The sequence below is a fragment of the Lissotriton helveticus genome, chromosome 2_1 (assembly GCF_964261635.1).
Source record: "Lissotriton helveticus chromosome 2_1, aLisHel1.1, whole genome shotgun sequence".
Lineage (NCBI taxonomy): Eukaryota > Metazoa > Chordata > Amphibia > Caudata > Salamandridae > Lissotriton > Lissotriton helveticus.
In genome coordinates this window covers 1,404,309,998-1,404,326,846 of record NC_136059.1, presented here as the reverse complement: position 1 = coordinate 1,404,326,846, position 16,849 = coordinate 1,404,309,998, and the positions used below count along the sequence as shown (strand labels likewise).

The 16,849-nt window shown below is 38.7% G+C and overlaps 1 protein-coding gene across 1 annotated transcript in view; it reads right to left on the bottom strand.

The window, feature by feature from the left end:
- The window catches only part of CHRNA6 (cholinergic receptor nicotinic alpha 6 subunit), a 219,466-nt gene that overhangs the window by 8,843 nt on the left and 193,774 nt on the right, over nucleotides 1-16,849 (bottom strand). Inside the window, exons 4-5 of the mRNA XM_078677527.1 lie at nucleotides 3,249-3,358; nucleotides 2,110-3,088 (exon numbers count right to left, since the gene is read on the bottom strand). Coding sequence (XP_078533653.1) covers nucleotides 2,110-3,088; nucleotides 3,249-3,358 — 1,089 coding nt within the window. The remainder of the gene's footprint in view (nucleotides 1-2,109; nucleotides 3,089-3,248; nucleotides 3,359-16,849) is intronic.

Sequence of the window (16,849 nt, the reverse complement as noted above, 5' to 3'; positions counted from 1 at the left end):
GAAGGCTTTTTTTAGACTCTGTTAGCACTCTGTTGCAAGAAATCAGTAAGTGTTGTTTGTCTGGCACACATTTTTTCACAACACCTTGGTGAAGGGTGCATGATAGTTTGGAGAATCACACGAGTGTTTTATAAACAACATATGCTGGACCGACCCCAAATATGCATCCTTTGAAATGTTTTGTTTTCCTCTCCACAGAATACCCCGGATGAAGGGACTAAGGCACAGATTCATCATCGTAAAATTAACTCGCAAAGGGCCAGATTCTGAGAATCTGGCCCTTTGCGAGCGCAATTTTTGCATTTGGGATTCATCATCCCAAATGCAAAAATCGCTATTATAGAATTAGCAATTTTGCGAGGAATTGCATTTAAGGAATCTCTATTTGAGATTCCTTAAATGCAATTCATGAAACATTTAAAAATTGCTTATTTGCAAATTTGGGCCGCTATTTACCGTGAATTCAAACCTCGTGGTTAATAGCGGAAACTTAGAAAAATGCACTTAAGTGCATTTTTCTAAGTTGAATGTTACACACACACATGTCCTTGGGACATGTGTGTGCGTAACACCAGCGTCCATTATCATTTCAGGGGTGCAACAGGGTGTCCTTTGGACACCCCTGCACCCTTGAAATCGCAGACTCAAAATGCGAATCGCTAATAGCGATTCGCACTTTGATATGTCTTCCCATTCATTCCTATGGGCCTTTAGGCCCATAGGAATGAATGGGGAGTTATTCCTTATTTGCGATTAGCAATTTGCTAATCGCAAATAAGGAAGCTGTAGGAATCGCACAATAAAGTGCGATTTGTACATGAATCCCGTTTTGCAAGTCTGTAATAGCGATTCCTTATTAATCGCTATTACAGACTCGCAAAATGGGACTTTGATGAATCTAGGGGTTAGTGTCCCGAAATGCATTGGGTACCACGATTTATTGTACAGAAAAGTCTGCTATCTTGCAATTGCTTTGTAACAGTGTTTGTTTGTATGTTTTCATGTAACTAATCATACGCAAAGATTAGATATTTCAATGGATATTGTGTTCAACTATAATTGAAGAGGATTATTATTAACTTTATGTTCAATGTGTATACTGCTTGATTGTTAGTGCGTGTTGGAGTCCTAGTTGCCATCCCGGGACTAGGCCATTTTCACTGTCTGTATTCAAGCTTACCACTTTTTACTAGCTCTACCAGATGATGAAAGATGTTGTTATATGACTTTATTTCTTCAAGCTGCAGTTCACTCTAGGAGGTTGATGTTTTTAGATTAATACATTCCTGCCCCAGCTGATTGATGAATTGGTATTATACTCTGTTTCTGCTTGGGTTTTGTTGAGCCTGCCTTTATTGAGACTATTGGTTATTTTTACTTCAAAACTGATGATTTTATGTATCTTCTTTGTGTGCTTTTAAAATTCAGTACTTTTATGTTTTTTATGTTTCACATCGTGTATACATTTATGGCTGTTTGTAGCCAAATAAAGAGAATTCTGATTCATTGGAAAGCAAATGGAGTGTGTCTGAGGAAAACTTGTGCTATCAAGTTGAGGCACCTTGATACTACAACACAACTTCCCTAGGTTCCAACTATGGTAACCTACTCGGTGACATCATAGTTTCCTCCTAACCACCCAGTTTCTCTAACTGGTCCTTCTTTATGGGAGTTCTCCACCCTCACTCAAACCACAGTTCTCTGACTAAAGAATAAGGTGTCTAGGTCTACTCCCAATAACCTTGTATCTGTGATCTCGGTGTTCAGCTAACGCTATGTTTAAAATGATCTTATTGCTTCATTCAAAACAGTTGGAACTGGATTCTGCAGATACTCTACCACTTGCCATCAACTGTCAGTTTCCACATGGGTGCTGCAGGGTAGACAGGGCTACTGCCACAAATGCGGTAGTTGTGTGTGTTTACCTCTAGTGCCCTGGGGTCTGTTCTAATATGGCTCTGCAACCTGGGCCAGTTACCTCCTATCCACACTTAACACTTTGTCAACGAGGGCAAGCAGTCATGACAGCTCAGGTCAACAGACAATCTTGTACGAATGCAAAACAAGCATCATAATACATTTCATGGGGCAGCTGGAGGATGTACTTACCTCTTTTGTTTCATTTTGAACCTTCATACTTTCTGCAATGTACAGCACATTATCGATTACTTGAATAAATTCTGGTGAGTGCTCTGCATGGGAGGAGCTTGGCAATGCGCTGCAGCACTGAGGGCTTCGCCGTCTTCTCTGACTAGATCCTTGTTCCACAGGTGTGTTGCAGAGGTAACATTGCGGTTGTTCTTTAAAAACAGCCACTTCTCTACACTCTGGATACCTTTGTCTCCCGAAAAAACTTTTTTTCAAACTTGAAAACCTTTGCTTGTCTGATGGTCTCCGCATCATGAGGAATTTTGGTAGGAGCTTCAGAAAAACAGTTTTTACCCATTTAGGCATGCTATGTGTTTTTGGAGTCCGATAGTGAATGTTGATTGCAAATACAGTAACAACGATTGACAGGGTCACAAAAATCATTGTAAATAACAGATATTCTCCGACTAGTGGAATAACTAGTGAAGTGGAAGGTATTGTTTCTGTTATCACAAGCAAAAAGACAGTCAAAGAGAGCAGAACAGAAATGCAAAGAGTCACCTTTTCTCCACAGTCCGATGGAAGATAAAAGACTAAAACAGTAAGGAATGAAATAAAGAGACATGGAATAATAAGATTAATGGTGTAAAACATGGGAAGCCTTCGGATATAAAACGAATATGTTATATCTGTGTATATTTCTTCACAGCAGTTATATTTTATGTCATGCTTGTAGCCAGAAGCATCCACTACTTCCCATTCATTATTTTCCCAAAAATCCTTCATATCTACTTTTGAAGTTATGATTGCCAGTTCAATTTTGGCTTTATCATAGGACCAGGAACCAAACTTCAGTGAACAGTTTTGATGATCAAAAGGGAAAAATGTAATGTCCATTGGACAAGAGCTCCGGAAAATAGCTGGTGGTGTCCAGGTTATCATCCCATCATACTTTAGGAGAGCCTTTGTCTTTCCTTCAACTTGGAAGCGACCAACAGCACTGAAATCAGAGAATGGAAACAAACGATATTAGAACTCGAAAACATAACAGCAAGAAGTAACACATGGACATAATTAGGTATTAGAAACAAAAACAAAAAAACATGATTAAAGTTATCATTTATACTGACCACTCAGTGCACAACCTTATAAGTACCTACTTGTTGTACAACACAATATCTGGTCTCCAAATTTTTTCTGCAGGCACACGGAAGAATTCTATTCCATCATATTCGGGGGGATTCCATTTTAATTTGTAGTCCTTCCAAATCTAAGTAACAAAAAAACAGTGTCATCACAGTCCTTTATTTTGTTGGTAAAATAAACATTTGTAACCGTTTTGGATCTAAAGAGTTCCATATAGGTACATCCCACTACTTTTATAATTTGGTAATGTTATATATCTAAAACAAATATAATTGATTACATTCAATAACTGTCAGACCAGGGGATTGAATTAATAAAGTGTATCTTTGGAATTCCGGGATTATATTAAAATTTTATACATGTAAAGGCAGTCTAATTTTTAATGGTGATGAAGTGTGTCTCTTAATATTAAACGCACTCTTGCAGGCAGCAAACTCTAAAAGCGCATGCAAACATAACACACTATATAATCTTCTTAACCACAAAAATACAGCCAATTTCATATGCCAACAATAAAAGGAAAGGTAACAACGAAAAGGATTGTTTAAAAGCATCATTTTATATCAACTTTTGGGACAGGATAATACTTTTTAATCAATTGGTTAAAGAAATGATTTCACATTCTCAAGGTGTCTCCAAAGTTGTCATATTAAAACATGCACGATGCTATGCTCAGACCCTTTTTCAAAATTAAAAATATTAACAGCAATACAAACAGAAAGTAGCACCGAATGGTTAATGAGTCAATGTTAAGAGTAGAATATATTAAAGCACAGTATGGAAAAATAAAACAAAGTAAATAAAATATAAAAGTAAAACTGAACAAATAAATGTGAAGAGAAATAAGTAGTATAGTACTGGATACAGTATAATATCAATGCTCACCATTTTCAAATAACATTTAGTGTTAAGTAGGTCCATAAATGTTAAGTGAATTCTAGAACATACAATAAATTGAAACTTATTAAGTTTACAAAGAGAAATGCTGCCATCTTTCTTAGCAAAAGTGACCAAAGCCCACCAGGTGTTTGCATCTTTACAATTAGAGATAATAGACTTAATAGCAGATGGCATAGGACAATTAAAACATTTTAAATGCTATATGTAATGAGCATGTTAAAGGACATTACTAAATATTCAGTTTACGTGAAAGGTTATCTGAGGTACTTAGGCCCTGATTATGAGTTTGGGGGCCAACCGCCGTACCACCACTGAGGTGGTCGGGAAAACGCTGCCATCCTGACTGAAGTATTAGGACACTACCGCCGGGCTGGTAGTATGTCGGCGGCAGTGGCAAGGCAGCAGCATGAGGAGAGCCTTAAGCACATGCCACAACAGTGCAGTGCCACTTGCACATTGGCACACTGTTGCAATGGACCATGTCGGGCATGGCACACAGTGCGCTCACAACATTGTTGGCATAGTGCTGGCATAGGGGGCCACAACATGTGTCACCGGCCACAATTCCCAATAGCCTTGGGGCCCTGTTTGGGGCCCCTTCCCTGCCTTTCTGCTGACCTTGTCATGGCGGTGTCTCAGCCATGAAAAGGTCGGCAGAAAGGCAGGTTGTAATCCCCATGTCAGTGCTGATGCTGACACCGCCTCCATAGACCGCCGCTTTACCCGCTGCCTCTGCTGCTGGATCCAGATCCTGGCAGTGGTGGCAATCTTGTGGTGGTCCAATCACACTGCTCGTAATCGGGCAGTTGCCCGCAGAGAAATCAGCCGTCAGACCGCTAAGACGGATTGGAACCGCTGAACTAGTAATCAGGGCCTTAGTATTTTAGTAATGATCATCCAGATATCATCCAAATTAAAAAAATCAAAATGTTGCAAACAAGAAATGGTTTAGGGAACTTACATTTGTTTTTCAATGCCAACATAGTGGGCTGTCTAATAATTTTGCTTTGAACAATTTATATAGAAAGCAAACCCTGTTATGTAAATTAAATACATTAGACTAATAGAGAAAGACAATGACATAGACAGAAATATCACAGGATAATGTTTGTGTACAGTTTTTTGTATTTTGTAGATGGCACTGTTTCGAGTTCAGCATTGCAAACATGTTTTATATTATTTAAATTAGATACAATTGTAAGTTATATTTGCTTGTACACCTTGGGCGCAATATGACCCAATAAATGATACACATTCAAACACTGCCTACTGTTAGAGCATTTGGAAAATCACTAAGAATTGTTTCATATAAAATGTATTAATGAGAGTATTCTATTGTATGTAGTTTAAATACAAATTAAATAAATACTGCACTCAGACTAGCACCAAGGATAGAGATCACAGGCCTACCCTCAAGTGACAGCCTAGTTAAAAAATGTGAATCTCCTTAGTCCTCTTTTATTTGCGCCTTATTTTATAGACCCTCTTATCACATGCCTATATTCCCCCAGCTACTAGGCAAAATGATCTCCCATCTAGTCATTAATCATGCTAGAATTCCTATAATTGGAGATTTTAATTATTCTCCCAATGATTCATGGGAGAGTGCCAGCTACCAAATCCCCACAAACAGAAAATCATTTGGCAAGAAACTGGAAGCGTGCAAATATTGGCGAATTTTGCTCACTATTAACTGCCATGGCCCGACAGCTCAGGAGTCACTTTACATTCAGGCAGAAAGTATTAAGACATGGCTTGAATACGCCATTGATAGTGTTGCTTCCATAAGATAAACAAAATTCATGAGACCCCATGATGCCCAACGGTGGTTCTCAGACGACTTAAAATCAAAGAAACTTGCCTTAAGGCAAGCAGAACGTAACTGGAGACGCCACTATTCCTAAGACAAAAAAGTTATATTCTTAACTCAGCTTAAAGAATATAAAAACTTCAAACTAAGGCTGACTACTTCTCCATGAAATTCTTAAACTCGGCAAAAAATTCCAAGGATATCTTCTCTATAGTAGACAAACTTGCTAAACCAGATTGAGTTCTGGCAAAACCTGTCCCTTCACAATCCTTATGCGACTCTCTCAACTCCTACTTTATTGATAAAATTGCCACTATTAAAGCTAGCATTTCTACTCATACTTCTTTTACGCTCTCGCCACTCAGACGTAAAAAAAACATTTATACTTGATCAAATTCCTTCGATCTCAAGGGAGCTATTCTTTAATTTGCTTAAAAAGGTGGGTTCCGGCTCCCCTACTGATAGCTGTCCCACTCATATTCTTCGGGAGGCCATTCTTACTAGCCCGGACCCTCCTCTTTCACTCCTGAACAATAATCTCAAGCTGGGTATAGTCCCTAATACATTAAAAAGTGTGGAAATCGTTCCGATTCTAAAGAAACCTATCTCAGAACCCCAGGTTCTCAGCAACTATTGTCCCATCTTTTTGCTGCCCTATTTAGGAAAAATCCTAGAAGCTCATGTAGCAAACTGCCTCAGTTCTTTCATTGAACACTCATTTTCTTGACATTCATCAGGCAGGTTTTAGACCTGCCCACTCAACGTCAGTTATCCTTACAGTTATGGGTGAGCTCAGAAGGTCAGCTGCATTCGACACGGTCGATCATGATCTCCTGATTGACTGTGTCAGCAATGCCAGGATCCAGGGTCTGGCATTGAAGTGGCTCTCTTCTTTTCTCAGCAATCGATTTCCAGCAGTTCGCCTTGCCAACTGTTCTACTAATAATTAGAATTTGACCTGTGGTGTACCCAGTGCTCCTCCCTTTCACCCCTTTTATTTAACATTTACTTAATACCATTGATTTGCTCTTTGAGGGAAAGAAAGGTCGAAATCCTCATTTACGCTGACGACCATCAGTTAGTATTTGATATCATCTGCAGCTGCTGTGTCTAATTTTCAATCCACTCTGAACTTCATCAGCGGATGGATGAATAGCAATCAACTAAAATTTAACCCTGATAAAACAGAGTTAATCCTTATGGGTGGGTCAGTCAACCCTTGCAATTCCAACTTTTGGCACCCATTGCTGGGAAATGCTCCATCCCAAGCAGGCTCTACCAAAAGTCTGGGCATTGTGATCAGTAATGATCTGTCGATGAAAGCCCAGATAGGCTCAGTGGTCTCTGCTTGCTTCTTTCAATTGCAAAGAATTCGGAAGATCAGTAGATTCTTCTTGACCACTGAAGCCCTGGCCTTGGTCATCCTAGCTCTGGTAATCTCCTGTGTTGATTATGCCAACTCATTGTATGTTAGTATTCCAGCATATCAGCTACATCGCTTACAGCTGGTTCAGAACCAAGCGGCCAGGCTGATTTTTCATCAGCCCAGACGGTCCGATGTTAGACCACTGATGAAGAGTCTACATTGGCTTCCTGTGGCTAAACGCTGTACCTTGAAGCTGGGATGTACCATCTTCAAAGCCCTCTTTGGTAATAGTCCAGCATTCATCTCTTCCAGGATTCACGCTATACTCCTTCTCGGGATCTGCGCACTTCCCTCTTGAATTTGCTGGCTATTCCACCATTTAAACGCAAAAAACACAGGGGACTAAGATTTGCAGTTGTGGCCCTGCAATTTAGGAACTCGCTTCCTGTTGAGCTGAGGTCTGTGACTGCTTATGTACAGTTCATGAAACAGCTCAAGACCTGGCTGTTCTCCCAGGCGTATGACTAGTTAATTCCCTACCGCAGCATCCTCCCCTTTGACTCCAGCGCCATGAAACCGTTCGGTGTACGTGCGCTCAACAAGTGCCTTTAACATAACAACATAACATAACATAGAAGGATTGTAATACCGGCGTGAAATAAAAAAATTGTGGAAGGCTCTGCTTTCTCAGTACAAACTACCACCATCTGGAACTCATTGCCAACCAAGATATGAAGCATTTAGGAGCATTTAAAGTTCAGAAAAGAGGTGAAAACATAGTTATTCCCTAGACAATTACATTGATCATTGACCCTGGGATGAATCAAACAATGATAATCTCTCCCATCAGTATACGCACATTTCAGAAGGATGAAAAAAATCTAACACACTACAATAATAGGACAGAGACAGCCTCCTTACCCAAACTGACTGACCTTAACCTACGGCTAGAATATGAAAAAACACCATGCCAAACATAGTATATTTATCTCAACTCAAAATTAGAGGTGTCGTTACCACTAAGCAGTTGAAGACCTACATCCTGCCTAATGAAATGGAGGACTCTAACCACAACCCCACACATCACAGACACAGTAAACATAGTCCATACTACCTCTAAACACAAGGTAGAAGACAGTAACTGTATTCTCTGACAGCCCCCGGCCTCAACCTGATATAATCAGTATCACCACGTGATATAATAGGTAATTCACTGCTTGATCTCTTATTCATGAAGAAGACAGGCACATAATGTATGAAAATTCCTGTGGAGCCCTGTTGACATATAGAGGGCACAGGTACAGGTTATACCAACCCACTTACCTAATGACACAATACTAACCAGACAAGACAAGATGAAGGAGATCTTCCACCAATTACTGGATACCAGAGAACTCTAGCATAGTCCACCCTGCTGGTCCCAAATATTCAACTCAGCCTACTCTGAGCACAAACAATAATAAAAAAAAAACTATAGTTGACAAAAGGATGATTATAACACTGTGAGTGAAACTTGTCACATCTCCATACTTTCTCCCATATTTTACCTCCCCCTTGCCTTTTTTTATCCATGGCTTCCAGTATATTTCCCCTGCCTTCCCCTTACTACTACTCCCCTTTACCTTACCTTAAACTTCTCTTCTTCTCTTCCATCCCATATTTTCTCTTCCCCATCCAAAACCTTAATTGTTCTTCCCTGTTCACCTGTCATTGTCAGTGTTTGTGTCTAACATGCGTTCTAACATTACTTGAGACTTGCTATCAATGCCTTTGTTCATCTTGAAAGGAAGCTGGAACCCCTAGGAAGAGTAGTGCTTCAGAAAAATGTGAAATACATTAAATAAATAAATAAATAAATAAATAGATATTAGAATTGCCAACTCAATAATGGGGCCAACAGAGATAATCATAGGTACCAGTATATCACAAGCTAAAGAAATGTGTGTCTATCTTTCACATGTTCCCATTCATCACACCACATGTGTGCCCCATTGCATGATAACTGCACCTTGGTTGTCATCATCCATGACAGGGTCAGAGCAAAGATATCACATTTCCAATCAGACTCCCACAAATTGTAGCATGCTACCTGTGTGGATAAATGGTTCAGCACCCTACAAAGGGGTAGCAAGTGCTCTAGAATTGCCATAATGCATATATTGTGTAAGTAAACAAATACCAGCATCCAACCAGGATTTCCAATACTTAAAGTTGTTAATAAGTTTAACAAAGAGATTATACTATAAAGATATTTACATTAATATATAAAGTGTAACTTTGGTGGCTTTCATTACCAGGGCCAAACATAAAGAATTAATCAAATACTATATGACAGTGATTCATTTAGGAGACATAAAGGAATCTATTTCTTTTCAACCTAGAAAATCATTGTCTGGTAAAAAGGTAGTATGATATTTATAAACATCTGGGATGTATATACCACCATTGAGTGTGTTACCTTTGAGTTTGTTATAACTATTTCTCAGCGTTTTAATATTCCTTAAACTTTAAATATTTTCAATATTTTTGTTTTATAAACCATTATTGGAAATTGCATCTATGAAGAAGACTCCCAAGATATGTAATTTTGGTTGACGTTATATAATACCAGTATTACTTTGGACCAGTACAATACAAATGTAAAAAAAATAATTATGTTTTATTATTATTTACAGTATAACTGGAAACTACAGTAGTACTACTTATTATTTGAACAAGAACTGGAATATTAGTGTCTGGATTACTAATAAACAGTCAAATGTAAACTTGCAAAATCTTTAAGTGTTATATTGCTTCTACGTATTCCTTTATTCTTATCTGAATTTGGCACAGTAGAGGTATGATGGCTAACAGGTAAAGAAAAAAGGGAATATAGGCATACTTGCCTGGTACCCCTAAATAAATCAAATGAGCTTAAGGTATTACCTTAAAAATGTTTAAGCATATAGTTTACATAAAAAACTTGAATCCTTTTTAGGAAATTCACTGGACAATTGAAAATATTTATTGCCTAAATAAATTTGCCAATAAACTTTAAGACATACATCTTCATCATCAAGGACTAACAGCCCAGACGGTAAAGCTAGGGTTTTATCATAGGATAGAACATGACAGATAAGTCTAGTATTGTATGCAGATCGTGTACATTTTGTAAAACCAGTTTGGTAAGGTAAACAATTTTATTCAATTTTACTGAGAGTCTATATGTTAAACCTTGGCATATATTTTATAAGTCTTAGTTTACTAGTAAGATTGGCTTATAATTAGAAACAGCAGTGATGTATTTGTCTGGTATAGGTAGAACTATTATTAGAGCCAACCAAAAGAATTAGAAATTAACAAATGTTTCCAAAAAGTAAATTAACTCTAGTTGATGTGGGGATAATTGTGTAGAATTTATCTCATTTAGTGCTGATGGGTTGCCATCTGGACCAGCAGATTTTCCTGAATTTAAAATTTTTAATAGCAGCATAAATGTACTCTAAGCCTATGAAAGAGTCTAATAAATCTCTGACTATTTGAGAAATGGCCAGCATACGACACAAAAAAGTGATCAATACCATTAGACCTGACATCTGTCTATCTTTTAATTTATGATAAACATCCAGGAATTCCTCAATTATGTCTTTAGGGGATAGAATTAATTTTCTATCTGCTTTATATATTTTTCTAATATGTAAATAATTCATGTTTGGCTTTATTATTAGATAATTTTGCTTCATCATTAGATATTTGTACATGAATTTACTTAGTAAGAATATGTTGTATTCTTAGCAAAGTATTTGCAACTTCCATTTTAAATCATTGGGCCCGATTCACAAATGTAAAGTTAGATGAAAGTCTAACTTTATGACTTTCAGTATTCACAAAGGGCATTTACTGCTCATAAATGTCCTTTGTGAACACCTAAAGTCGAACCTTATGACTTTCAGTATTCACACATGGCATTTAAGAGTAGTAAATGCCCTTTGTGAATGCCGAAAGCCGTAAAGTTATACATGGGACAGGACTAAACTTGTCTCCAAAGAATGGAAACTGAAGGACAGTGAAAGAACATGTGTAACAGCTCAGCGTTAGGTGATTTGCAAGTCCAACAGGCAGAGTCAGAGGAAGATGAAAAGCGAGAGAGGGAGAGAGGAGAAAGATAAAGTCTATGATATAGAAAAAAGAGAGATTGAGTGAGAGATGCAGAACGAGAGACCTTCAAGGATTCGGAGCAGAGTTTATCCCAAAGGGAAATGGACCAAGTACATCCTAGATAAGTTTCCCAGGAAAGTTCCACTTTGGATTTGAGACGATCTGGATTAGGAGAGATGATGAATTTATAAATAAGAGATGCTTTAGGGATTGTAGAGAGCAATACTAAAAGAGGAGAAGGGGTAGCAATGGGAGTTGAAGAAGGAAGAGAATAATAACGACTTATAATAATTTCCATAAGAAGAGTGTATTTATGTAAAAAAGAACGAGGACAGCGAAACTAAAGTTTAAAATGTGGGAAAGAGCAAGGTATTATCCCGTCAAAAAGCTGATGGATCCATATGATACCTTTGATCCGCCAAGAGGTACAACAAATAGGTCTATTATTTACCAGAATAAGAGAGTTATACCAAATGGGTAGTTGCAGAAAGATTTCACGCGTCACTATTGAAGGGGAGAATAAAGGCTTAAGAAGAGAGAAAGTGTATTTGAACAAGGGAGGGGAATCAAAGGGGGACTTAGAGGAAAAACGTACTGACTCCTCAAAAGAAAATGGCAATAAAAAAGAATGCTCAATAGAGAGGCAGAGAGGGGATTATACTAATGCCAGCTGCATATTTAACTAAGTAATGCTTTTACAATGACTAAGATAACTTTAAGATCATAACTTCTATTCATTAATTAAATGGAATCTATGAAGAGGGATTCCTAATAGCATGATGGCCAGCAGTTAATACCCAGCAAGGATATTGAGAAGCTCAGATAGAAGGGACAAACAGGACTTACAACATAAATACATATTAAACAAAGAAATACCTAGAAATTAGTTGTGAGGTACGAACAGAGAAGAACCAACATTTCCGCTCCCTGCCATTATCCCTCCCAAAGAAGGGATGAGGCATCATGCAGCAATAAAGAACGCTAGTCTCAAATAATTCAATCATAGATCATCAGCATCTTGAAAGACAATCGACAGATGATTGTGATGATGCAACTCCAAAGGTGAAATAAAGGATTTAGAGAAGTCTCTTCCAAATTATTTAAAAAGACCCTGGGCATGATTCTCAAAGGTAAGCGTACACTTGCATGTAAGTTTATGTTCTTTTTGGAATTCACAAACTACGAGTTAATACTAAATTTACGACTGTAGAAACCTGTCCTATCATTTTATATGTGGAAATCTTTGCCCTGACTGCAGAGTCTCCATAGTCGTGAAATTACTATTCGTTATTTGTGAAAACAGACAGATATGTGCCTTTGGAAATCAGGCCTCATATTTGTAGCTATTTTCTTTGAGTCTAACTCTGAGAGCTGCAAATTCTCTGACACAGCAACCATGTTTGGCAAAATATTGATGAATATGGATTTTGCTACCACCCACTGTCAAGATAGAACGGTATCTCTCTGGTACTGTCCTTATAATGCCCAGGTGATGGTGAAATAGCGCTTTGTGTATAACTTATCTAGGTATTGACTGATTTGGTTAAAGGTGTGAAGGAACACAATGTGCTTTATCAGTTTCTGATTTCTCCAGGAGTTTAAGTTGAGCAGTTTGGTAACATCTAACTCAAATAGGCACTACAATTTTGGCCCTCTATAGTTTATAGCAGATTACATATAGGTTACATGTATTGCCTGTCTGATTTTATAAATCTAATAAAAACCTTGTTCTCAATTAAAGTAATGCAGTCTTTCGTGGTTTTACTGTCTCTAATTTAAAAGCATTTTACATTAACTGTGCACACTCTCACCAGCAGCCCTTCCTCAAATTTTCTGTCCCGTTTGATCACCTTCTCATTGTGTCCCCTTTTGTAAACTGAATGATAACTTCCCACTTTAGCATATCATTTCTTACTCTGTCCCATCTTTTGACAATACCTCGCGATCCATGCAGGGACAGCCACCGTACAGGGTACATTACCTTCAGCAAACAAAAAGGCATCTCCCCAGTCACAGAATGGGATGTTGTCCTGTAGTTCCATAACATTTCTTTCACTTGTCTTTTCCAACAGATATTGTTTGACTCACCAATAGAACACTTTCCACCAACACAGGATTATAGCACTCAATCAAACCTTTTGTATCATCCCCTTGGATGATATACAGGTGTACTGCTGTGCTTGATTCCCCATTTCTCAAGGAAACTTACAAACTCATCTGACATGAATTTGCAGAACGTTGTCCATCTGAATTTCCACAGGCCATCCCTCTCTGTGGAAAATATCTTCACAAAACACATTTATATTCACCTCCAAGCACTATGGCAAATCTCTCATCACTCCTAAATAGGTATATGGCCAAAAATGCCCATGGCTACTTTTGCCCATGTCAGACTGGGCAATTCTACAGGATTAACCATTGTTTCCTGTAGTATGTGCAATATGTTGCTGCACAGACATGAAACACAACTTCTAACATACCTTTCAATTTGCCTGTCCATCCCTGGCCACAAGAAATCCATCCTGACCTTCCTCTTCATTGCAGACATTCCACCATGCCCGTAATGCATCAAATGCAATAACCTGCCACATAACCTTTTCAGCACCACCAATTTATCTCCTCTTCTCACAATCCCATGTGCTCCAGACAGCTCTTACCAGACATTCTCGTACACAATTAATTCCTTATCTAATTTCCAAATAAAGAGTTTAGGTGATATATTCTTCACCTTTGCCTGCACAGGATATGCAACTATAGCATCCTTCCATTCAGTTTCCTCAATGGGCTGAAATACCTCAGATATTTCTGCAACCGTCAACTCATCTTTTTCTTTAATACTCTCATCATCCAGCAACAATATAGGCATGCAGTCTGCATTTATATTTCCTAAACCTGGTACATATTTCACTGACAAAACATATTCTTGCAAACAATGTAACCACATCGCAATACGTGGTCTAGCTTTTGCCGCACCTGCAGTGAAGAACAGATCAAGTAAAGGGTTATGATTGGTTCGAACCTCAAATGTCATACCCCAGACAAAAATCCAGAAGTGATGCACTATCCACCAGCAGGCCAGGGCCTCCTTCTCTACAACGGAGTACGTTTTTTCAGCATCCCTTAGAGTCCTTGATGCGAACGCTACTACTCTTTCCTTTCCTTCAGGTTCTCGTATCTAAACTGCTACGAATTCCTAACTATTGGTCTGTCCACAGAATTGAATGGTTTGAGCACCACAGACTTTACAATTGCCCTTTTCACCGTATCAAAAGCTTTCTGACATTCATCCATCCATAAATACTCAACATCCTTTTTCATCAATTCACATAAAATCTGTACTCTCTCTGCAAAATGATGTACAAATTTGTCCTAATATTCTGCCAAACCCGGAAAAGACCTGAGTTGTTCCTTATTTAGTGGAGGCGGGGCTCTTTCTCTGGCCTCTGCCAAATTGTGTTTGGGTTTAACCCCATCATATGTTAAAGTATGGCCCAGGTATTCTACTTCTGTTTTATCAAACTTTCATTTTTCCAAACAAATGGTACCACCAGTTTTCTCCAATCTGCTCAACACATTCTTAAGGACCTCATCATGCTTCATAATATCCTCATCTCATATCAAGACATCTTTCTGAAACACCAAGACAATGGCAATGTTCCCCCACAATAGTCTGCATGACCCTCTGGTACACTTCGGATGCAGACAACACACCAAAAGGCATACAAATCAATTTTAATGCCCCCCTAAACGTGATGAAAGATGTTAAATGTCTAGATTCCCCATGCATTTGTACCTGGTGGTAGGTATTTGATCAATCCTGAGTAGTAAAGTACCTACCCCCTGCCACACTCGCCAACATTCATTTAGATGGGATAAGGGGTAAGATCTAACCATATGCATTCGTTCAGGTCTCTCAAGTCCACCCACATGCGGATATTACCATTGTAGTTGAGAGCATTTTGCGAGAGTACGTAGGATGAATTATTCTGGGAGTATACAAAAGTATGTAAATGTGGAAAGAGACATGGAAATCAGGTCTCAAAGTGAAGATTCTGATTATAGTGATCAAGGAGAAATAGAGGTACTAATGGTGAAAGAAGCAGATAGAAAACCGTGTACAGTCTCAGCGATGAATGGGGAAAGTTATCATCCACCAACATCTAGTATTAAGGTGAATGGAGTGGAAGTGCAGGCTTGGACAGATTTGTGCTCACCTTTCACAATTATTGATAAGTCTAACTGGGAAAAGGTGAATGTTTCTGTATTGCATCCTAAAGAAGTTGAACCAGAAAGATATTCTAGTGACAAGTTACCTATTCTTTGTTATTTTGTTACCAGTTTAGGGTTTCATGACAGACATGCAAGTGGCAAGGTGTATGTGGTCATTCACCTTTACCCAGGTAGACTTATCAATAATTGTGAAAAGGGAGCACATATCTGTCCAAGCCTGCACTTCCACTCGATTCACCCTAATACTACTAAATATACATATACATATATATATACATATACATATACATATACATATATTACCTACTGGCGGTCGCCAGTAGGTATATATAGTTAGGATTTTTTCTCTATGGGATTTTTGAAAATTCTATGTCTAATAACTTTGCCGTTTGTGGACGGAATTGGCTGACATTTTCAGGAAAATGGCACATTTTGTTTCTGAGCAGCCTTTGAAAATTTGGGGGGGGTTCGTCAAGGGGGGGCCGAGAAAAAAGGGGGGTCCCAAAACGCGTTTTTCCCATGTTAATTTCCATAGGGCGGTTGGCCTCACTTTTAGCCCGAACGGCTGAATGGATTTGCACGAAACTTGGCAAAATTGTAGGGACTGGTAGCCCGATGTGCCTTTTGTAGGTCTCAATATATGTGCTCCAGTGGATTTTGAGAAATTAACGTTTAAAAAAAGATATATATCTGTAAGCGCGGACCGGGCAGCGGCCTAGGACGCGTACTTTTCGCGCAACGGAGCTTTGTGAAGCGAAGCTGATTGGTTCTCCGGCGTCTGTCAACATTCCAAACAGTCCGTAGTGGCCGCAAACAGTCCGTAGTGGCCGCCATCTTGTCTCTCGGTAGGATCGAGAGACAAGAGGAGGCCAAAGCGAAGGGGCAAATGACCATAAGGGGGAATAGTAGATCCTCGCTGACCCCCTAGGTTTGATGTGGAGGTTTTAAAAGGGCCCCGCGGGGCAAAAAAAAAAAATTATAATAATAATCTTACGGCTGAATGGATTTGCACGAAACTTGGCAAAATTGGAGGGACTGGTAGCCCGATGTGCCTTTGCTAGGTCTCAATATATGTGCTTCAGTGGATTTTGAGAAATTAACGTTCAAAAAAAGATATATATCTGTAACAGCGCACCGCTTCGCGTACTTTTCACGTTACGGAGCTTTGCGAA